General features: G+C 43.4%; 1 protein-coding gene across 3 annotated transcripts in view; it reads left to right on the top strand.

Annotated features, from left to right (window-relative positions):
• The window catches only part of GMPR (guanosine monophosphate reductase), a 266,998-nt gene that overhangs the window by 182,714 nt on the left and 58,838 nt on the right, over positions 1-25,446 (top strand). For 2 of the 3 annotated variants that reach the window (XM_063923209.1, XM_063923206.1), the window contains 3 exons: positions 11,436-11,517; positions 18,923-19,029; positions 23,093-23,135. In XM_063923209.1, the coding sequence (XP_063779279.1) occupies positions 11,436-11,517; positions 18,923-19,029; positions 23,093-23,135 (232 nt within the window). The remainder of the gene's footprint in view (positions 1-11,435; positions 11,518-18,922; positions 19,030-23,092; positions 23,136-25,446) is intronic. The other variant, XM_063923208.1, reaches the window with a different exon arrangement.

Genomic DNA, 25,446 nt, shown 5'->3' on the forward strand with positions numbered 1-25,446 from the left:
CAACAAAAACAAGCATATTTTGTTTTCTTCTTCTCCTCTTGATTTGTTCTTATTACCAGATGTGAGGAAATGAGGTCTGTGACAATTAATATAGCTATGCCTCATTTCCCATGTCAAATATATACTTTTTATACCCATATCCGCATACATTCAATTTGTCTGCTTGTTCATTCTCCATAACATGTCCATTGCTGCTTTCCCAATATTGTGTTTAAATCAATCTTAATATTGTTAATATATGCAATTGTGTTGTTATCTGTTACACTTTAGATAATGTATTCAGGTTAGACCTAGTTTTCTATTGTTTACTAACACCACAGTGGACACTCAAAGAGTGAGTCATATAAGGTACCATTGTCCATTTTTGTTTACTCCCTATTGTCCAACAGTGAGCTGACCAGACATTGTGGCTCTCTGGCTGATGTAATCACCTTGATTAGAATATGTATTGTATTCCAATGCTTTAAGTTACTAAAACAAAGAAGTCAAACACACCACTGCAATATGCAATATGAAGTTTCTGGGGGTATAAGTAGAGCTACCTAGAGAGCTGGAAGAGAGATGCTCTGCTCCAAGACTAAGAAGTAATGTTCTGTCAGGAGTTTGTGGTGGGAATTGTCGTGTGGAATTGGATTACAGAGGTGTGCGAACTGTTTATAACCCATTCTGTTCAATAAACCACTGTTGGTTTTTCATCTACCACTGTGACTGAGTGATTTGGTACCTGGTATCTTCACACGAGAGCTTTCCCTCACAGCCCTGGAAAATTACAATTTTACAGCATGCCAATGACTAACAGAAAATTGGGTGCGACACGGATTGAAATGTTTGTCTTTGTTGAAAATAGAACTGCATCGGGAGATAGTATGCTATACTATTCAGAATATCTGCTGTGGGAGGGGGATGTATATAAATAGGGACCCAGGAATCATTACCTCGCTGTCTCAGTAGATTTTCATTTTGAGAAATGCTAATGGGTTGCAGTAATTATTGATAGGAACGTTGTACTGGTGGATATTTGCCAAGCCAGCAGGTCATAAATACATTCATTTCAGTTTTCAAAGAGGATTTGAAGCATTTGTTTCGGTTTTTATTTTTGTTACTTCTTACAAAGCAAGCTGGGACAGGCCGCATGCTGAAGAGATCGGAATGGGTATCTTCTTTAATGTTGTAATTATTTGAAGTTCAAGTTACTCTCGTCCCTCTTTCATGGTCAGATTTGCTATAGAATCCTCTGACCATCTTTTGCATCAGCATCTATTCCGTTTTCAGTGGAACTTCTCTTTAACTTCTCTTTATAAAACTCCAGACATTTCATGATTTGAACTTGTTTATCCCAAAAAGCACCTACAGGGTTTGCTCATATCCTCTGACACATGAGTTTGTGACTCACTATCTTCCATTTCTACACTAAATTTAGGATATTGGCTGTATTTATTTAACATTAGGCATAACCACGTCTAGTCAAAGCATTTTCAGATTTACAGGCTACTGTACTGTATGTTGGCATCACTTGTATATTAAAGTGGATCAGTAACTAAGGGAAAGATTGGGGTTTTATTTATTTAGAATAATGTATAAACTGTAACAGTAGTATATATTATTACAGTGTTTTTAGTACTGTTTTTTTTAATTGCATTTGAAATTGTTTTGGAGTTGAGAATACCTATTCAGTATATCTAACAATGCCCTTAAATTGCTGTCATTGCAATCTTTATTTTTTGACCTGTAGCTCTACTGCTGCTTCGTATCATGCCATGCTTCTGTGCTGCTCCAACAGGAAGTCAGGAAATATAAACACACTTCCCCTCTGAAATTGACAGTCTAGGGCAGGCATGTCAAACCCAAAATCCCAGCTGGGCTTTTATATATATATATATATATATATACTGTAGAATGGACCGGCACTCTTCCTGGCTTGCTTCTATACCCCGGTGCCTTCTGAGACAAATTTGCATACTCCCAAATGAAGACAGCGGCACTCGAGGATTTAAGTAGACGAAAAGTGTAATCAAAGCATACAGATAGCCAACGTTTCGGGGCTCACATGACCCTTTGTCAAGGTGTGGCACTCGAGGATTTAAGTAGACGAAAAGTGTACTCAAAGCATACAGATAGCCAATGTTCCGGGGCTCACATGCCCCTTTGTCAAGGTGTGTTACACACCTTGACAAAGGGTCATGTGAGCCCCGAAACGTTGGCTATCTGTATGCTTTGATTACACTTTTCGTCTACTTAAATCCTCGAGTGCCGCTGTCTTCATTTGGGAGTATATATATATATATATATATATATATATTTATATATATATATTAGTGATGAGCGGGTTCGGTTCCTCGGAATCCAAACCCCCCCGAACTTCACCCATTTTACACGGTTCCGAGGTGGACTCGAATCTTCCCACCTTGCTCGGTTAACCCGAGCGCGCCCGAACGTCATCATCCCGCTGTCGGATTCTTGCGAGATTCGTATTCTATATAAGGAGCCGCGCGTCGCCGCCATTTTTCACTCGTGCATTGGAGATGATAGTGAGAGGACGTGGCTGGCGTTCTCTCAGTTTCAGTGTTCAGTGTGCTGCAAATATCTGTGCTCAGTGTGCTGCAAATATCTGTGCTCAGTGTGCTGCAAATATCTGTGCTCAGTGTGCTGCAAATATCTACGTTCTCTGCCTGAAAAACGCTCCATATCTGTGCTCAGTGTGCTGCAAATATCTGTGCTCAGTGTGCTTTATTGTGGGGACTGGGGACCACCAGTATTATATAGTAGGAGGACAGTGCAGAGTTTTGCTGACCAGTGACCACCAGTATTATACGTTCTCTGCCTGAAAAACGCTCCATATCTGTACTGCATTGTAGTATATAGTAGGAGGACAGTGCAGAATTTTGCTGACCAGTGACCACCAGAATTATATCAGTACGGTACAGTAGTCCACTGCTCTACCTACCTCTGTGTAGTCAAGTATACTATCCATCCATACCTTGGTGCATTTTAATTGTGCGCAGTATATATATAGTAGTAGGACAGTGCATCATTTTGCTGACCACCAGTATATAATATATAGCAGTACGGTACAGTAGGCCACTGCTCTACCTACCTCTGTGTCGTCAAGTATACTATCCATCCATACTTGTGGTGCATTTAAGTTTTTGTGCGCAGTATATATATAGTAGTGGGACAGTGCATAATTTTGCTGACCACCAGTATATAATATATAGCAGTACGGTACCGTAGGCCACTGCTCTACCTACCTCTGTGTCGTCAAGTATACTATCCATCCATACCTGTGGTGCATTTAAGTTTTTGTGCGCATTATATATATAGTAGAAGGACAGTGCATAATTTTGCTGACCACCAGTATATAATATATAGCAGTACGGTACAGTAGGCCACTGCTCTACCTACCTCTGTGTCGTCAAGTATACTATCCATCCATACCTGTGGTGCATTTAAGTTTTTGTGCGCAGTATATATATAGTAGTGGGACAGTGCATAATTTTGCTGACCACCAGTATATAATATATAGCAGTACGGTACAGTAGGCCACTGCTCTACCTACCTCTGTGTCGTCAAGTATAGTATCCATCCATACCTGTGGTGCATTTAAGTTTTTGTGCGCAGTATATATATATATAGTAGTAGGACAGTGCATAATTTTGCTGACCACCAGTATATAATATATAGCAGTACAGTACAGTAGGCCACTGCTCTACCTACCTCTGTGTCGTCAAGTATACTATCCATCCATACCTGTGGTGCATTTAAGTTTTTGTGTGCAGTATATATATAGTAGTAGGACAGTGCATAATTTTGCTGACCACCAGTATATAATATATAGCAGTACGGTACAGTAGGCCACTGCTCTACCTACCTCTGTGTCGTCAAGTGTACTATCCATCCATACCTGTGGTGCATTTAAGTTTTTGTGCGCAGTATATATATAGTAGTAGGACAGTGCATAATTTTGCTGACCACCAGTATATAATATATAGCAGTACGGTACAGTAGGCCACTGCTCTACCTACCTCTGTGTCGTCAAGTGTACTATCCATCCATACCTGTGGTGCATTTAAGTTTTTGTGCGCAGTATATATATAGTAGTAGGATAGTGCATAATTTTGCTGACCACCAGTATATAATATATAGCAGTACGGTACAGTAGGCCACTGCTCTACCTACCTCTGTGTCGTCAAGTGTACTATCCATCCATACCTGTGGTGCATTTAAGTTTTTGTGCGCAGTATATATATAGTAGTAGGATAGTGCATAATTTTGCTGACCACTAGTATATAATATATAGCAGTACAGTACAGTAGGCCACTGCTCTACCTACCTCTGTGTCGTCAAGTATACTATCCATCCATAACTGTGGTGCATTTAAGTTTTTGTGCGCAGTGTATATATAGTAGTAGGACAGTGCATAATTTTGCTGACCACCAGTATATAATATATAGCAGTACGGTACAGTAGGCCACTGCTCTTCCTACCTCTGTGTCGTCAAGTATACTATCCATACCTGTGGTGCATTTAAGTTTTTGTGCGCAGTATATATATAGTAGTAGGACAGTGCATAATTTTGCTGACCACCAGTATATAATATATAGCAGTACGGTACAGTAGGCCACTGCTCTACCTACCTCTGTGTCGTCAAGTATACTATCCATCCATACCTGTGGTGCATTTAAGTTTTTGTGTGCAGTATATATAGTGGTAGGCAATTGCTATTGATATATTACTGGCATATAATTCCACACATTAAAAAATGGAGAACAAAAATGTGGAGGGTAAAATAGGGAAAGATCAAGATCCACTTCCACCTCGTGCTGAAGCTGCTGCCACTAGTCATGGCCGAGACGATGAAATGCCATCAACGTCGTCTGCCAAGGCCGATGCCCAATGTCATAGTAGAGAGCATGTAAAATCCAAAAAATCTAAATTAAAAGCGTCTGAGGAGAAGCGTAAACTTGCCAATATGCCATTTATGACACGGAGTGGCAAGGAACGGCTGAGGCCCTGGCCTATGTTCATGGCTAGTGGTTCAGCTTTACTTGAGGATGGAAGCACTCATCCTCCTGCTAGAAAACTTAAAAGAGTTAAGATGGCAAGAGCACAGCAAAGAACTGTGCGTTCTTCTAAATCACAAATCCCCAAGGAGAGTCCAATTGTGTCGGTTGCGATGCCTGACCTTTCCAACACTGGACGGGAAAAGGTGGCGCCTTCCACCATTTGCACGCCCCCTGCAAGTGCTGGAAGGAGCACCCGCAGTCCAGTTCCTGATAGTCAAATTGAAGATGTCACTGTTGAAGTACACCAGGATGAGGATATGGGTGTTGCTGGCGCTGGGGAGGAAATTGACAAGGAGGATTCTGATGGTGAGGTGGTTTGTTTAAGTCAGGCACCCCGGGAGACACCTGTTGTCCGTGGGACGAATATGGCCATTGACATGCCTGGTCAAACTACAAAAAAAATCATCTCTTCGGTGTGGAATTATTTCAACAGAAATGCGGACAACTAGTGTCAAGCCGTGTGTTGCCTTTGTCATGCTGTAATAAGTAGGGGTAAGGACGTTAACCACCTAGGAACATCCTCCCTTATACGTCACCTGGAGCGCATTCATCAGAAGTCATTGACAAGTTCAAAAACTTTGGGTGACAGCGGAAGCAGTCCACTGCCAACTAAATCCCTTCCTCTTGTAACCAAGCTCCTGCAAACCACATCACCAAATGCCTCAGTGTCAATTTCCTCCTTAGACAGGAAAGCCAATACTCCTGCAGGCCATGTCACTGTCAAGTCTGACGAGTCCTCTCCTGCCTGGGATTCCTCCGATGCATCCTTGAGTGTAACGCCTACTGCTGCTGGCGCTGCTGTTGTTGCTGCTGGGAGTCGATCGTCATCCCAGAGGGGAAGTCGGAAGACCACTTGTACTACTTCCAGTAAGCAATTGACTGTCCAACAGTCCTTTGCGAGGAAGATGAAATATCACAGCAGTCATCCTGCTGCAAAGCGGATAACTCAGGCCTTGGCAGCCTGGGTGGTGAAAAACGTGTTTCCGGTATCCACCGTTAATTCACAGGGAACTAGAGAATTGATTGAGGTACTGTGTCCCCGGTACCAAATACCATCTAGGTTCCATTTCTCTAGGCAGGCGATACCGAAAATGTACACAGACGTCAGAAAAAGAGTCACCAGTGTCCTAAAAAAATGCAGTTGTACCCAATGTCCACTTAACCACGGACATGTGGACAAGTGGAGCAGGGCAGACTCAGGACTATATGACTGTGACAGCCCACTGGGTAGATGTATTGCCTCCTGCAGCATGAGCAGCAGCGGCGCAGCGGCGGCAACAGTAGCAGCATCTCGCAAACGCCAACTCGTTCCTAGGCAGGCTACGCTTTGTATCACCGCTTTCCATAAGAGGCACACAGCTGACAACCTCTTACGGAAACTGAGGAACATCATCGCAGAATGGCTTACCCCAATTGGACTCTCCTGGGGATTTGTGACATCGGACAACGCCACCAATATTGTGCGTGCATTACATGTGGGCAAATTCCAGCACGTCCCATGTTTTGCACATACATTGAATTTGGTGGTGCAGAATTATTTAAAAAATGACAGGGGCGTGCAAGAGATGCTGTCGGTGGCCCGAAGAATTGCGGGCCACTTTCGGCATTCATCCACCACGTGCCGAAGACTGGAGCACCAGCAAACACTCCTGAACCTGCCCTGCCATCATGTGAAGCAAGAGGTGGTAACGAGGTGGAATTCAACCCTCTATATGCTTCAGAGGATGGAGGAGCAGCAAAATGCCATTCAAGCCTATACAGCTACCTACGATATAGGCAAAGGAGAGGGAATGCACCTGACTCAAGCGCAGTGGAGAATGATTTCAACGTTATGCAAGGTTCTGCAACCCTTTGAACTTGCCACACGTGAAGTCAGTTCAGACACTGCCAGCTTGAGTCAGGTCATTCCCCTCATCAGGCTTTTGCAGAAGAAGCTGGAGAGATTGAAGGAGGAGCTAAAACAGAGCGATTCCGCTAGGCATGTGGGACTTGTGGATGGAGCCCTTAATTCGCTTAACCAGGATTCACGGGTGGTCAATCTGTTGAAATCAGAGCACTACATTTTGGCCACCGTGCTCGATCCTAGATTTAAAACCTACGTTGTATCTCTCTATCCGGCAGACACAAGTCTGCAGAGGTTCAAAGACCTGCTGGTGAGAAAATTGTCAAGTCAAGCGGATCGTGACCCGTCAACAGCTCCTCCTTCACATTCTCCCACAACTGGGGCTGCGAGGAAAAGGCTAAGAATTCCGAGCCCACCTGCTGGCGGTGATGCAGGGCAGTCTGGAGTGAGTGCTGACATCTGGTCTGGACTGAAGGACCTGCCAACGATTACTGACATGTCGTCTACTGTCACTGCATATGGTTCTGTCACCATTGAAAGAATGGTGGAGGATTATATGAGTGACCGCATCCAAGTAGGCACGTCAGACAGTCCGTACGTATACTGGCAGGAAAAAGAGGCAATTTGTAGGCCCTTGCAGAAACTGGCTTTATTTTACCTAAGTTGCCCCCCCTCCAGTGTGTACTCCGAAAGAGTGTTTAGTGGAGCCGCTCACCTTGTCAGCAATCGGCGTACGAGGTTACTTCCAGAAAATGTGGAGAAGATGATGTTCATCAAAATGAATTCTAATCAATTCCTCCGTGGAGACATTCACCAGCAATTGCCTCCAGAAAGTACACAGGGACCTGAGATGGTGGATTCTAGTGGGGACGAATTAATAATCTTTGAGGAGGGGGATGTACACAGTGAAAGGGGTGAAGAATCGAAGGATGAGGAGGAGGTGGACATCTTGCCTCTGTAGAGCCAGTTTGTGCAAGGAGAGATTGATTGCTTCTTTTTTGGTGGGGGCCCAAACCAACCAGTCATTTCAGTCACAGTCGTGTGGCAGACCCTGTCGCTGAAATGATAGGTTTGTTAAAGTGTGCATGTCCTGTTTATACCACATAAGGGTGGGTGGGAGGGCCCAAGGACAATTCCATCTTGCACCTCTTTTTTCTTTCATTTTTCTTTGCATCATGTGCTGTTTGGGGACTATTTTTTGAAGTGCCATCCTGTCTGACACTGCAGTGCCACTCCTAGATGGGCCAGGTGTTTGTGTCGGCCACTTGGGTCGCTTAGCTTAGTCACACAGCTACCTCATTGCGCCTCTTTTTTTCTTTGCATCATGTGCTGTTTGGGGACAATTTTTTTAATCTGCCATCCTGTCTGACACTGCAGTGCCACTCCTAGATGGGCCAAGTGTTTGTGTCGGCCACTTGGGTCGCTTAGCTTAGTCACACAGCTACCTCATTGCGCCTCTTTTTTTCTTTGCATCATGTGCTGTTTAGGGACTATTTTTTGAAGTGTCATCCTGTCTGACACTGCAGTGCCACTCCTAGATGGGCCAGATGTTTGTGTCGGCCACTTGGGTCACTTAGCTTAGTCACACAGCTACCTCATTGCGCCTCTTTTTTTCTTTGCATCATGTGCTGCTTGGGGACAATTTTTTTAATCTGCCATCTTGTCTGACACTGCAGTGCCACTCCTAGATGGGCCAGGTGTTTGTGTCGGCCACTTGGGTCGCTTAGCTTAGTCACACAGCTACCTCATTGCGCCTCTTTTTTTCTTTGCATCATGTGCTGTTTGGGGACAATTTTTGTAATCTGCCATCCTGTCTGACACTGCAGTGCCACTCCTAGATGGGCCACGTGTTTGTGTCGGCCACTTGGGTCGCTTAGCTTAGTCACACAGCTAACTCATTGCACCTCTTTTTTTCTTTGCATCATGTGCTGTTTGGGGACTATTTTTTGAAGTGCCATCCTGTCTGACACTGCAGTGCCACTCCTAGATGGGCCAGGTGTTTGTGTCGGCCACTTGGGTCACTTAGCTTAGTCACACAGCTACCTCATTGCGCCTCTTTTTTTCTTTGCATCATGTGCTGTTTGGGGACAATTTTTTTAATCTGCCATCCTGTCTGACACTGCAGTGCCACTCCTAGATGGGCCAGGTGTTTGTGTCGGCCACTTGGGTCGCTTAGCTTAGTCACACAGCTACCTCATTGCGCCTCTTTTTTTCTTTGCATCATGTGCTGTTTGGGGACTATTTTTTGAAGTGCCATCCTGTCTGACACTGCAGTGCCACTCCTAGATGGGCCAGGTGTTTGTGTCGGCCACTTGGGTCACTTAGCTTAGTCACACAGCTACCTCATTGCGCCTCTTTTTTTCTTTGCATCATGTGCTGTTTGGGGACTATTTTTTTAATCTGCCATCCTGCCTGACACTGCAGTGCCACTCATAGATGGGCCAGGTGTTTGTGTCAGCCACTTGGGTCGCTTAGCTTAGCCATCCAGCGACCTTGGTGCACCTCTTTTTTTCTTTGCATCATGTGCTGTTTGGGGACTATTTTTTGAAGTGCCATCCTGTCTGACACTGCAGTGCCACTCCTAGATGGGCCAGGTGTTTGTGTCGGCCACTTGGGTCGCTTAGCTTAGCCATCCACCGACCTTGGTGCACCTCTTTTTTTCGTTGCATCATGTGCTGTTTGGGGACTATTTTTTTAAGTGCCATCCTGTCTGACACTGCAGTGCCACTCCTAGATGGGCCAGGTGTTTGTGTCGGCCACTTGGGTCGCTTAGCTTAGTCATCCAGCGACCTCGGTGTAAATTTTAGGACTAAAAATAATATTGTGTGGTGTGAGGTGTTCAGAGTAGACTGGAAATGAGTGGAAATTATGGTTATTGAGGTTAATAATACTATGGGATCAAAATGACCCCCAAATTGTATGATTTAAGCTGTTTTTGAGGGGTTTTTGTAAAAAAACACCCAAATCCAAAACACACCCGAATCCGACAAAAAAATTTTCAGGGAGGTTTTGCCAAAACACGTCCGAATCCAAAACACGGCCGCGGAACCGAATCCAAAACACAAAACCCGAAAAATGTCCGGTGCACATCACTAATATATATATATATATATATATATATATATATAATATACACTTTTTATGCATTTTAATAAATTGTATTAAATGATCACATTGTTTATTCCTAATCCATGTTAAAGGTTATATCCCACGTTTGAGTATAAACTCTGTAGTAGAGGTTAAGATTAGTCGGGCATTTACAATACCCCCGGGCGCCAATCTCACTTTTACTATAGATATAAGGTGCATGAATCGGCACTCACCCCAAATATTGCAAGATGCCCAGGTACTATCCAGATATATCCATATGAACAATATTCACAGCATGCAGCACTCAAGGACTTCTCTCAGCAGATTGTGAAAAAAGCGGTGTTTAATATATCGCATCAATGACATCCCAACGTTTTGGTATCTGTAGTAGAGGTTAAGATTAGTCGGGCATTTACAATACCCCCGGGCGCCAATCTCACTTTTACTATAGATATAAGGTGCATGAATCGGCACTCACCCCAAATATTGCAAGATGCCCAGGTACTATCCAGATATATCCATATGAACAATATTCACAGCATGCAGCACTCAAGGACTTCTCTCAGCAGATTGTGAAAAAAGCGGTGTTTGATATATCGCATCAATGACATCCCAACGTTTTGGGGCCGTGACGCCCCTTTTTCAAGATGATACAAGGTGGGATGTCATTGAAGTGATGTATTAAACACCGCTTTTTTCACTATCTGCTGAGAGAAGTGCTTGAGTGCCTCCGCATGCTGGGTATATTATATATATAAATTATATATATATATATATATATATATATATATATATATATATATTTTATGCAAATTTCAAAGGATTTTTAGAAAAACCAACAATAAAGTATAATCAAAGAGATGTCAAGTATCGTGAAGATAACATTTACTTTAATGCAGTGGTGTAAGTAGGAAAAATGTCTTAGTGGTACTGTGTGCGCGCGCTGAAGGCGCCGACTTACTGTATGGCATCCCACTCCCCATGGATAGCTGCCCTGAACAAATTTTGATCTTCTGTCAAGCGGTTCAGTGTTGATAGTGTGGTGTCCATAGTTGTTTTGATGGTATCAAGCTATCTCACAGATAGTAAAGACACAAATCGGGGCCAGTGTATTTGATGGGCAAGCAGTTTATTTCCTGAACAGACACAAACGTAATGCATTCAAGAAGTCCATTGCCTTTAGCCACTAGGGTTGATTTTAATGCAGTTAAACATCCATATTATACATCATGCAACAATTGTTTATGTGCTACATAAAAATGTGTTTACCTGTATTAGGGATCAGATTTTTCTTAGCATTTGGTGCACATCTAAGAACTTCCATGAACTGATGAAACATGAAATAATAGAGCAAATATTTATGTTTAATACCCTATAAACCAAGTTATAGTTCCAATATTTTCATTTATATCTATCATATGCACTTTATCTTTTGCCAGGCTGGCAATGTGGTTACAGGGGAAATGGTGGAAGAACTAATTCTTTCAGGAGCTGACATCATAAAAGTTGGAATCGGACCAGGCAAGTTATCAAATCATTTATTTTCATGAACACTTTTTAAATTCAAGTCAAAATATGCTTTTTCATATGCATTTTATTCCAACATTTGTAATAAATGCTCAGTAATTGTTGTTCAATCCCAATGCCACTCATATAAATTTAGAGACAATCTCCCCCCAAATCCCACACACACACACACACACACACACACACACACACACACACACACACACACACACACACACACACACACACACACACACAAAACACACTCCTTTTGAGCAGAAATGCATTTATAATCCAGGTGTCAAGGGTGCTATCTCTTTGCTTTACGCCATGTTAGTGTCTCTTCCCTCTCCACCCCTAAAATCTTTTGAGGTGGCTTGGGAACGGGATCTGGAGACTTCTGTGGACCAAGAGGGGTGGACACTCATTCACTTTATACTTCCTTAAGCGTCAGTTAAACTGGAATTAGGGAGAATTTACTCTAGATGGTACATGTTTCTGGAGAGATTGCATTCTATCTATCCTCGTACTTTCAATTTATGCTGGTGGCACTGTGGCCAGGTGGGCTTTCTTTCACATATGATGAGACATCCCAGCTTTGTTTCCCTTTTGGAGCGATGTTCTGGATATCATATCTACTGTAAAATAACTTGTGTCTCCATTCCTCGGGACCCGTTGATTTTTCTGTTAGGCAAACCTATCAAAGGTATCCTTAAACTTCCAGACAGGCTCACTAGGCATATCTGTCATGCAGCTACACTTCAGTTGGCTACGGACTGGAAGAAAGCTTCCCCTCCTTGGTTGTGATTATTAATAAGAAATGGTACGTGGTTTCCGTGGAATACTTTACTAACTTGCTGAATGATAACGAGGAGTTAATCCATCGGTTCTAAACAGGGCAGTACTGGCTGGGTCCAGATACTTTTCCGGGGGCGTGGCCTAATCACAGGAGGAGCTGCATGCACCCTTAGAAAAAAATACAAAAATGTATTATAAACGCCTCCCTGGCCATACTGCAGCCCAGGGCTGAGGAGAAGAGCTGCAGCTGCTAGGTAAGGGGGGGAAGGACCTGGGCCCACACTGGGCCCCTCCATCAGACATGGGCCCCGGTAATTAGTACCCTACTCCCCCTCTTAGCGCCACTTGGTCTAAGCTCTATGGTGCAGTCGATATAATAAACCTATACCTGGCTGTAATTAAGGGCTACTTGAGTATTACACCTTCCATTACAGAAATTTCTTTCTGACCCTTAAGACTTAATGTTGGGATTGAGCTACAAATTCACTAGTAACAAAAGGTGGGTGGACTGCGCACAGAGGTACACTATGTTACGGGGAATGCTGCTGATGTTTAACAAGTTGGTCCTACTTGTTATAATAAATGGTACCAAGAATATATATATTTACACTGCGCTCAACCCCGATTTCTGGTTATGCATGTATATATAATTGTATACCAAATAATGCAATAATAAATTAAATACATTTCAAAATTGTGTTTATTTTAAATGCAATGGTTGCTGATTGTCCAAAATTAGCATAATATGCGTACTATGCTGTAAATGGCTTTCTTAAGCCCTATATTGGTTGTACAGGGGCACAATTGCTCCTTGGGATGCTTGAATTGAGTCCAGGACACGAGAAAAAGGGGAAAAAAATGAATGGAGTAGAATGTGAAAAGAAAAGTCCGTTTGTTTAAAATGCAGACCGCGGCGTCCCGCTGGTCTGTATGTGAAGTAGTGCACTAGTTGGGATCTAAGCCGTGTTTGATGTTTAGACAGTTAAGGAGGTTGAAATCAAAGAAAGGGGACTCCGGACTGGTCTTTCCTCCTCTAGCTCCTGCCACCGGCACTGTGACTGTGTTCGGTCACACGCCAGAGGCCGGTCAGCCTGGGTTCGGTGACTGTCTTGGGGGAGGAATGCACGCACTGCGACCACTCTCAGAGCGGTTCGTTGCTGCACTCCCTCCACCTACAGAGACTCACCTCGATTCTCCTCCTCCGCTGCTGACTGCATCAGTGACAGGCTTTCTCCTTGATGTCTCTCTGCCGTCCGTGGCCCGCAAACACTTTCTGGTCTTCAGTGACGTGACCGGGTGCCGTCTCGGGTGCTGCTGCTTCTTCTTGATCGTGCCGCTTTTGTGGGTCGTATTATTGGGATGCTCCAACGCGTTTCGGCCCTTGGGGGCCTTACTCTCCTATGGTGAATTTAAATAGCCTGATCTGTGACACCTTCGCTCTGATTGGTTCTCGTTCTCCATGTGGTGATAGGTTGTTAATCTTGTCAGTCACATTGTACGTCCAATGGAGATATCACTACTGTGTTCACATGTGATCAAGCATATGTTATCCTTGGTTGGTTTTTGATTCTGTCAATCATGTGCCTTATCTAATGAAATAAAAATAGGTTTCTACCTATGATGTTCTATTTTCTGTAACATGTATTTTATTTAGCTGCTAACTGTGACAATGAATCTGATTAGTGAACATAAATAAACGAAAGTCTAATAAATTATATGAATGTAAAATGAAAATGAAAATAAATATAAATGGATATGAATGAGACTGCTAAATAAATCAAATAGAGTGAATGAATGTAAATATGAATCAAATAAATAATAATAATAAATAAAATAAAATAAAATAAATATAAATAAATGTAAAACTACAACCTACTATGAAGTGTTATTTCTGGATCTTTGGTTAATCACAGGAAATTGATATCAAGTATGGTGTGTGAGCATTAGTTCTCACTGGCAAATAATGGATCTCACCTCATTATCAAAATTGAGCCCTTTTGGTACTAATGTGTCCATCTCAATCATGACTCTTAGTTCTTCTTTATTTATGTGGTGAATGAAGTTGCCCCCTTTCCATTTTGGTTTAACTTCTTTCAATACTATGAATGTGAGTACTGTGGGGTCGCTGTTGTGGAATTGTTTGAAATGCTTGGATAATGGATGTTCCTCTGTCCCTTTTTGTTATGTTCCGAATGTGTTCGCTTAACTTTATCTTAAGCTGTCTGACTGTCCTCCCTACGTTCTGCTTGTGACATGGACATTCAAGCATGTATATCACTCCCTTGCTGTGACATGTCAACGTGGATCTGATTTGCATTGTTTTCTTGTTTGAAGTGGATGTGACTGTGTGAACAGGTTTGGTACTTCTGCTTCTAGTGGTTGTGCATGCTTTACATGTACCACAATAATAAAAACCTCCTTTTATGTCAACTTTGTCAATAGTGGTCTGTTTCTGTGTTTTAGGTGCAATGTGATTCTTCACAATTTTCTGCCTAATGTCTGGCGCTTTTCTGAATATTATTCTGGGTTTTGGTGGTACAGGTTGAGTATCCCATATCCAAATATTCCTAAATACGGAATATTCCGAAATACGGACTTTTTGGAGTGAGAGTGAGAACGTGAAACCTTTGTTTTCTGATGGCTCAATATATGCAAACTTTGTTTAATACACAAATTATTACAAATATTGTATTAAATGACCTTCAGGCTGTGTGTATAAGGTGTATATGAAACATAAATAAATTGTGTGAATGTACACACACTTTGTTTAATGCACAAAGTTATAAAAGATATTGGCTAAAATTACCTTCAGGCTGTGTGTATAAGGTGTATATGTAACATAAATGCATTCTGTGCTTAGATTTAGGTCCCATCACCATGATATCTCATTAGGGTATGCAATTATTCCAAAATACGGAAAAATCCCATATCCAAAATACCTCTGGTCCCAAGCATTTTGTATAAAGGATACTCAACCTGTAGAACATTCACCAGTGTTTCGTCTTGTAACAGAATAGGCCAGTATTTGTTAATGATCTTTCTAACTTGATGGGAATTCCTGGAATATTGCGTGATAAAGTATATGTTATCATCCTGAACTTGTTTCTGTTTTTGGTTATAGTGTAACAGTGGTCCTCTATCCAGTTCTCGTACTTTTCTTAATGTTTCTTGAATGGTTGCACTGTCGTATTTCTTTTCTATAAACTGGCTCTTTAGATTTTGTCCCTGTATGTCGTAATCTGTCAGGCGTGAGCAGTTCCTCCGTAAACGTCTGAACTGCCCTGTGGGGATGTTCTTTAGCCAGTTATGATAGTGGCCACTGGATGTGAGGATGTGACTGTTCACGTCTACTGGTTTGTGAAAAGTGTTTGTGTGGATGGTGTTGTCTGTTATGAAAATGTTGAGATCCAAAAATTCTACTTTTTCTTTACTGAAATTTACTACTTTTGTAGGTAATGTCGTTGTCCCCATCCTCTCCCTCTTTTTTTCTTTTTCCTTACTTTCCTTTCTAGTCTTCCCTTCTCATATCCTTTTCTTTTTCTAGTCTGTTTCTTCAATCTGGTTTTTAACAAAAACATCCTCTAATAACCTCAGCAGACTGTAGTTGTTTTTGTGTTCTGGCGACAGCCTCTTGTGCTTTCATAGATTTTCTACATGGTTCTGCTGTAGATACTGAGGTTCTTTCAGTCTTGTCTGTGTATTTCTTTGTTGTTATTCTTTACATTGTCTGTTTTGTTGTAGTCATTGTCACTGCTGAGTGTTCTGCCTCTTTTTTTTTTCTGCCGCTATAAATAAAAACAAATGTAAAAATAAAATAAATAAATAAATAATAGGTTCTGTAAATTAAAAGTTATTCTGCAGAGAAAACCTTTTCTCTCCCAGTTTCTTATATAAGGGAAAGGTACCACATCATTATGTGTTAACAGGGACGTATTTACCCCTTGGCCAGGATGGCACTTGCCTGGGGCACCGGACGATGGGGGGCGCCGCGCAGCGCCGCGCAGCGGTGTCATCAATGGTCAGGGGGTTAAATAGAAGCCAGATTACCTACAGTACAGTCAACACAAGCGAATGCCTAGGACCCGGTCATCCTACGGGACTCGGCACCTGCCTGCTGCCGTTTGTACAGTTTTTTTTATAACCCAGCACTGTCAGAATGAAGCCCTGTGCCTTCCGCCGCCTGCCAAGAACCACCAGAGAAGGGCGTATTCACTGGGTTGTCTTGTCCCCTTCTCTGGAAGGACCTACTTCACGATCAAGTGCTGGGCGGAACCGGGGGTGGCCACATGCAGTAGCACGATAGGAGTCGGAGATGGTGCCAGTCCCAATTAGTAGTAGTGGTGGTGAGTTACTCCACAGGATGGAGTCAAAGGTGCTCTGGGCGTCCATGCTATGTGTCCGGAGGGCAGGTGGCCATGGGAGCCCAGAGGCGAAGTTGCTAGCACCTGTTGGCTCCCTGGCTGGCTGCATCACATGTCTCCTCCTGATGGGGTGCCTTGTGTGTCTGGCAAGGGGAGAAGAGGAGCCAAGTGTGCCACAGTGAAGGAGGGGGGAGTGCTAAGTGTGACTATTAAGGGAGGGCTGGTTACTAACTGCGCCCAGTAAGTGAAGAGGAAGGAATGGGGGTGTACATTTACCTGCCAAGGGGGGAGGAGGGATGCTAGGTGAGCCCAGTATGGGGATGCACTAAGTGTGTCCAGTAAGAGCGAGGGTGTTTGCAGGTGCCAAATATGCCCATTTTGGTGGGGGTGTAACCACTACCCAGTAAGAGGGTGAATGCAAATTGTGCCCATTAATAGAGAGGTGAAGTTGCTGATGCTGTGTGCCCACTAAGGGGTGGGGTTTGCTGGTGCTGTGTGCCCAGTACAGGGTAGTTTGCAGGTGCTGTTCCCAATAAGGGGAGGGGTTTGTTTGTGCTATGTGCCTAGTAAGGGGGGATTTGCTGGTGCAGAGTGTGCCCGGTAAGTGGTTGGAGAGGGGGCTTACTGGTGCTAACTGTGCCAGTATGGGGGGGGGGGGGAGGGGTAGCTAAGTGTGCCCACTAGGTCACATTTTAGTATGTGTACATACTGTACATTGGTTTAACTGTGACTGGCGTAGTAGAGGAATGGGTATATGACCATGCACATGTTTTTACTTGCACATAATAAAGTTAGAAGTACAGAGTGTAACTATTAATGGAGGGAGCACCATCCCCTCACTTTGTCAGGGGCACTCGGACCCCTAGATACACTTCTGTGTGTTAAGGTAACATTTAGAAAGTGCATTCTATAAATTTATACTGTATGTACAGTAGCAGCTGATTGGTTGCCATGGGTAACTTCTCCACTGGCTAACTTCTCCACACGTTTCACTGCTTCACGAGTAGACCCCTTAATTGGTTGTTCAGCTGAGGGAGACATTTCACTCATGGACAGCAGTAAAGTATTCTCACCTAGTGGCCAAATTATAATCACAATGTTAGAAAATAATTACCAAGCAACATTTTCTGAAATATACTTTTCACGGTTATACCCTTCGTTTACTCATGAACGCACTCTATGGGCTGGATGTAATGATGCCCGAGATCGTCGAGGAGCGAGATGCCGGACTATCTCAGACATTTTTTAAAGGAGCAATAACTTACAAGGCATGGTTTTGCCTTGTAAGTGATTGCCCCTTTAAAAAAAAACATCCGAGATCGGCCGGCATCCCGCACCTCTGGCTATCTCGGGCGTCATTACATTCAGCCCTGTGTGTTCTAACTAAAAAACAGCATGAGGTGCCTTTAGCAACAGTAGAATCTTGAGTGCATTCTCAGCTGCTTAGGTCCTACTCTGGGTCCTACTCTGAGTTTCTGCAGTAGCAGTCCAGTGGTAGTCAGGGAGTTTTTCTATCTTAACATGTTGAATGCATGTTTCAGAGTTTTCTGGGGGTTCTTTTAACTAACTGTCTACTAACCTACAGTATATTGTTGCAGTATAACAGTACCATAGCCTCTGAGGGGTTTCTTCATATATACAGAAATATTTAAAATCTAAACCCTAATATTTAAATCTAAAGTCTAAAATGTTTGTTTCTTAAAGATCTATAATAGGCAACATATAAATAAAACATTATAATATACAAGTTACATATTGCTGCCAATAGGTGAACATAATACAATTTTAGTAAGATACATTTTTTGAAAGTACTGTAATCTTTAATTTGGTTACATGTTCCCTGGCTTGAGTATGAAATACCTCCTGGTTATATAGTTACAGTATTGTGTGTTTCAGTGTATTCATAGTTCTAAAGCTTCAAGGTCCATATGGTTTTTATAAACAAGTAGCATTATCTGGCGTCTGTCTATAGCATGAAGGTTTTCTTCATAGCTCCAATTATTGCTAGAGACAAAACTCATCCATATACACATCAGATATTTGATTCGGGCTATGTCCCTGCTCAAAGGCTACTCTCACCAGCCAGGAAGGAGCAGCAGAGAGAACTGTCACAGATGCCTAGTAAGAAAGAGCTTGGTTATCCTTGTGTCTTCTGCAGGATGCTCAGAGTCAATGTGGACCCACCAGAAGAGAGAAAATGAATAGCCTATCATCTGCATGTGACTTTAATTAATTACTATTTTATTTAATTCCTTGGACAGGATCTGTTTGTACAACCAGGATTAAAACAGGTGTTGGTTACCCACAGCTGAGTGCTGTCATTGAATGCGCTGACTCTGCCCATGGGTTGAAAGGACATATCATCTCAGTAAGTATAGATATATTTTACTATTCATCAGATATAACTAATACTTTTTTATAAACGGAACTTACAGTACCATTGCTGTTAAATTGATGAGCTCTGCAAAATCTATTGTTCAGTTACATAAAGAATGGGCAGAGAACTAGTGTAACCAGTCTTTATTGCTTATTACAATAAGGAAACTACATAATTAAAGGCAGCGTGAGAACACCACATAAGGCCAAAAAAGAAAAGAGTCGCCAACTAAGTAATATTTTAGGATAAATTAAAGGGTTGGTACAGGGACATAGCCAGAACTCTGTGTGCCCAATAGCAATATTTTGAAGGGGTCCTCTCCCCAATCTGCTAGAGAGAATCCTCTCTCCATATTGGCTGTTAATTTTAAGCCCAGTAATAGTGCAATAGTTAATTTTATGCCATATACTAGTGCTCTAGTTTTTATACTCCATAGAATAGGAAGTATTTAGGATCCTGGCAATGAGAATCCTGAGGCTAAAAGTTAATTTGAGGACTAGGTACTAGGGAGAACGTTAAGCTGCGGGAGGGGATGGTTAGGATTATGCTGTGGGAGGGGATGGTTAGGGTTAGGCTGTGGAGGGGGTGGGGTGGTTAGGGTTTGGCTGCAGGAGGTGTGGGTTAGGGCTTGGGTTAGAATACTCACCGGGATCCATCGGCATTCTGACTGTTGGTATTCCACTGTCGGGATTCTGACCAATGGGATGCTGACTGCCGGTATTTCATAGCCAACACCATAGAAGTGCCCTAGTTCACATTATACCACACAGCATCACCAGTTCATATTATATCACATTGTATTCTCCCCAGTTCACAATATACCACATTGTAGGACTGCCCGTATACATTATTATATACAGTGCCGCCAGTTCATATTATGCCACACAGGGGTCATTGACCAACTAGCTCCTACCTGAGGGGATACTTCATAGAATAGGAAATTCCAGTTTGGGTGGAGATCTTGTTAATTTAGGTAGACTTTCCGTATCCCTTTCTGGGCCTGTCATAATTTCAATTCCTACCCCTCAGATTCAGAAAAGCTGTAAAGAAGGAAGAGCCTACTCTCTGGCAGTGTTGGGCTTTCAGATTAGCTCAGATGGGTCTGTGTGCATGAAGTAGGATTGTGGGAGATGGATCACATCAGTGTGGAGCTTTACTGAGAGAAAGATACAGAGATTGCCACTGACAAGTTCCCCAGACCCAATTTCTTAGCAGTCAGTTTTGGGAACTTGGTAGACAGTTATATGAGCTGAGTCTGGGGCTTCCTAACCCCCGGGCACCATAGCAATGGCACCCCTTGCACCCACCATAGCCATGGGTGGATTTAGGGGTGAGAGCGTCCCTAGGCATCACTGCAAAGATCGCCCCCTGCCTGATTTTTTTAATTTTATTGCTTGGTTAAAAGCAGGAGGAGCAGTTGGCTAACAGTGACTTAGTGCACTCATCTGGGCAGGGTCAGCAGCAGCTCAGGAGGTGAATGCAGGAGGCTCTGCAGGCATCTGAGGAAGTAGTGGGCTGCCAGGGCTGGGATTCGCAGCAGTGACATGCGATCAGGTGAGACAGAGCCTCTCCTGTCATACTCCATTATGGGGAAGACGGGCTGTTGGGGGGGGGGGGGGGGGGTCAGTGAGCTATGTTGCAGAAACCCCGTGCTAGCCACTAGGCTTGCACCCTGAAACCAAATGGGGGGGGAATGCATAACAGCCTCTGGGTACAGTTTGACAATGGCACTGCCAATGAGAGCGCTCTACTGGCACTAGTGTGATTGCCCAGTGTCAGGCATTGTAGGGTCTCATCCTCTCTCTCTCTCTCTCTGCACCAGCGCTCCGATGCGGAGGGTAACACCTAAAGAATCCTGTGAGCTTCTGTCCACATTCCTAGCTGAGAGAAATCCGACGTGATCCTTCCCAGCATCCCCCACGTCCTTCTGCGTATGTGCAGACAGACTCCCGGGGCATAAACTCGGAAGTCAAGGGACCAGCGCTAATCGCAAAGGAAAGCTCTTATGAGGAGACCCTAATCACATATGTTACATACTATATGCGATTAGTATGGATATGTGAAGAGATGTACTGTGCAAAGTTAGTACATCCCACCCCCTCTCTCTCTCGCTCATCTCACAAGCAGCAGATCTGCATCAGCTGTACTCTGTCCATGTAGCTCTGCCGCATTTTTTAACTCCCTCTCCCCTCTGGGTAAAGAGAAGGCTCGCTGCTCAGATGTGGTGTGCGGGAAGAGGGGGGGGCATTCGGCAGTGCCGCAACCAGCAAGTGGCGCCCCTAGGCATGTGCCTCATAACCAAATTTGATAGAGGAAACAATAAAGACAGTTGAAGCAGGATTCGGCAGAAAAATTGTTAGTGCAAATAGTCACCGATAGGTGGAAGACGATACTGTAGATGGGTAGATGAAACCTGCTTTTATTCATTTTTGCATGGTAGATTCTGTATTTAATTATCAGTATATCAGGCTACAAACTGTCCAATGAGCATGGCCTTTTGACCCTGGCTACCTTTTACCATGTTGACCTTTGACCCTGTTGAACATTTGGTGTCGACCTATTGATTGTCCATCTTTGTAATTGGCTCTGGTGTTACTCCACAGCTGGACATTATCCCGCATAACTCATTGCACTACATTCATTTCCAGCCGCTTCACCTTATCTCCTGGTGAGACGTTATCATCAACAAGACTGCATGCATGTCATTTCTGTCGTTTTCATTCCCTAGTGGTATTTTCAGTGAAACAGTTAATTTAGCACCTGATTAAACATTCATATGACAGATGATATTTGTAAAATCTCTTCGGTCCCACAAAGCCCCATCCTGGTATCCGGTTGATAGCTCTACAGTAAAAACATAGATAATAGGTCGACCCAAATAGTCGACATGCAAAAGGTTGACAAGGTCAACAGGCAAAAGGTAGATAGTGCTTAAGGTCAATAGGTTCAAAAGGTCGACATGACAATGGTCAATACATATATGGTCAACACATTTTGTGTCATCAATTTTCATGTCGAGCTTTTGGCCATGTCAACCTTTGTACATGTCGACATTTTCTAATGGCAACCTTTTACCAGGTCGACATGTGACCCTGTTGACCATTTGAGGTCAACCTATTGACTGTCCATCTTTTTACTGAAGATCTACTGAGCCACACCCCTCCCTGCTCCCGGTGATTTCAAACAGCACCTGGGACTCGCCCACAGAAGAGCATCATTGGGTGTTAAGGGAGAAATATTTTCCAAATTAGACACCTAATTATTCAATTTTGCCATAATTTTTGTTATTGAGAAATAGTGAAGAAATGGTGATCTTAGCTAATTTTAACATACTGTAGGGTATTATATGATTTTGAAAGAATATAATATTTTCATCATTAAGGTACTGTGTTCATCATAAAGATACTGTATTTAATGGAAAAAGTATATTTATGTTGTATTTTTATTTTACAAAGTGAAGGCTCCCAACCTTTTGAAACAGTCTGAAGGTTGTACATCATGCTAAAACTTTACATCGCTGTAGAAGATATTGGTGTGTTACATAATACATTTCCAGAAATTGACTTACTATTGCTATAAAGTTAAGTAGCTTAATCTAGCAGTAGAAATCAGTTTCCCAGCCAACTGCTCACATTCAGCTTTGTGGCTATGAGTTTGTAACATTACATAATTTTATTGTAAGGCTTGTCCAAACATTACAAACCAGGAGCTCCAGAACAATAACAGAGCTTACATTATTCACTTTACTCACTAGGTGGCGAGCAAGGTCTGCTACACTTGCTGATCACATGATGACTAGAATAGAAAACCACTTGCAGTAGACAACATTAGCAAATACATTTTATACTTACATGTGTATACCTTAGTACTAGAATTTGCATTAGTGTAATGATCGCATTCAGCTTTGATTTTTATTTAGAGTTTTATACAATATAAATGAAGTACTGTATAAAACTATATCAAGAAACACAAACCATAAAAGTAAAGGATGATCTTAGACATATTATTTGTGTATAAAGCTGTGTAAGTGATTTTATTTTTATCTTGCTTAAAGGACGGAGGCTGCAGCTGCCCAGGAGATGTCGCTAAAGCATTCGGTAAATTGTGAAAGTATATTGACACATATAAGTAATGTCTCACTGCAGTAGTTTTGTGATATCACAGCAGATGCCTTTTAATCATTGACTATATAATTTTGTGTTATACAATAGTACACGTGAGGGGGGGCGGGGGGTTCTGAGTACCCAGAACTCCCCCTCCCCCCCTCCTGACAGAGGAGAGAGAGCGAGTACGATTTCTCTGGCGTCCTAGTGGATGCTGGGGACTCCTTAAGGACCATGGGGAATAGCGGCTCCGCAGGAGACTGGGCACAGCTAAGAAAGATTTAGGACTACCTGGTGTGCACTGGCTCCTCCCACTGTGACCCTCCTCCAGACCTCAGTTAGAATCCTGTGCCCGGCTGAGCTGGATGCACACTAGGGGCTCTCCTGAGCTCCTAGAGAGAAAGTATATTTTAGGTTTTTTATTTTACAGTGAGATCTGCTGGCAACAGACTCACTGCAGCGAGGGACTAAGGGGAGAAGAAGCGAACCTACCTAACTGGTGGTAGCTTGGGCTTCTTAGGCTACTGGACACCATTAGCTCCAGAGGGATCGACCGCATGGAACCGGCCATTGATGTTCGGTCCCAGAGCCGCGCCGCCGGCCCCCTTACAGAGCCAGAAGCAAGTAGAGTCCGGAAAATCGGCGGCAGAAGACATCAGTCTTCACCAAGGTAGCGCACAGCACTGCAGCTGTGCGCCATTGCTCCTCATACACACTTCACACTCCGGTCACTGAGGGTGCAGGGCGCTGGGGGGGGGGGGGGCGCCCTGAGCAGCAATAAAAACACCCTGGCTGGCAAATATATCACAATATATAGCCCCAGAGGCTATATATGTGATAAATACCCCTGCCAGAATCCATAAAAAAGCGGGAGAAAAGTCTGCAAAAAAGGGGCGGAGCTATCTCCCTCAGCACACTGGCGCCATTTTCTCTTCACAGTGCAGCTGGAAGACAGCTCCCCAGGCTCTCCCCTGTAGTTTTCAGGCTTAAAAGGTTAAAAAGAGAGGGGGGGGCACTAAATTTAGGCGCAATATTGTTTATACAAGCAGCTATTGGGGGAAAAATCACTCAGTTATAGTGTTAATCCCTGCATTATATAGCGCTCTGGTGTGTGCTGGCATACTCACTCTCTGTCTCCCCAAAGGACTTTGTGGGGTCCTGTCCTCAGTCAGAGCATTCCCTGTGTGTGTGCTGTGTGTCGGTACGGCTGTGTCGACATGTGGGATGAGGAAGGTTACGTGGAGGTGGAGCAGAGGCCGATAAATGGGATGTCGTCCCCTGTGGGGCCGACACCAGAGTGGATGGATAGGTGGAAGGTATTAACCGACAATGTCAACTCCTTACAAGGCTGGATGACATAAAACAGCTGTGGGACAGCCGGCTTCTCAGCCCGCGCCTGCCCAGGCGTCTCAAAGGCCATCAGGGGCTCAAAAAAGCGCCCGTTACCTCAGATGGCAGACACAGATGTCGACACGGAGTCTGACTCCAGTGTCGACGAGGTTGAGACATATACACAATCCACTAGGAACATCCGTTACATGATCTCGGCAATGAAAAATGTGTTACGCATTTCTGACATGAACCCAAGTACCACATAAAAGGGGTTTTATTTTTGGGGAGAAAAAGCAGCCAGTGTTTTGTTACCCCATCAGATGAATGAATGAAGTGTGTAAAGTAGCGTGGGTTCCCCCAATAAGAAACTGGTAATTTCTAAAAAGTTACTGATGGCGTACCCTTTCCCGCCAGAGGATAGGTCACGTTGGGAGATATCCCTTAGGGTGGATAAGGCGCTCACACGTTTGTCAAAAAAGGTGGCACTGCCGTCTTAGGATACGGCCACCTTGAATGAGCCTGCTGATAAAAAACAGGTGGCTATCCTGAAGTCTGTATATACACACTCAGGTTATATACTGAGACCTGCAATTGCCTCAGCATAAATAGTGCTGCTGCAGCGTGGTCTGATACCCTGTCAGATATTATTAATACTCTAAGACAGGGATAATAGTTTGCTAACATAGAGCATATTAAAGACGTCGTCTTATATATAAAGGATGCACAGAGGGATATTTGCCGGCTGGCATCCAGAATAAATGCAATGTCCATTCTGCCAGGAGGGTATTAGAAACCCGGCAGTGGACAGGTGATGCTGCCTATAAAAGGCACATGGAGATTCTGCCTTATAAGGGTGAGGAATTGTTTGGGGATGGTCTCTGGGACCTCGTATCCACAGCAACAGCTGGGAAGAAAAATTTTTTACCTCAGGTTTCCTCACAGCCTAAGAAAGCACCGTATTTTCAGGTACAGT

Source organism: Pseudophryne corroboree, chromosome 5 (assembly GCF_028390025.1).
Source record: "Pseudophryne corroboree isolate aPseCor3 chromosome 5, aPseCor3.hap2, whole genome shotgun sequence".
Lineage (NCBI taxonomy): Eukaryota > Metazoa > Chordata > Amphibia > Anura > Myobatrachidae > Pseudophryne > Pseudophryne corroboree.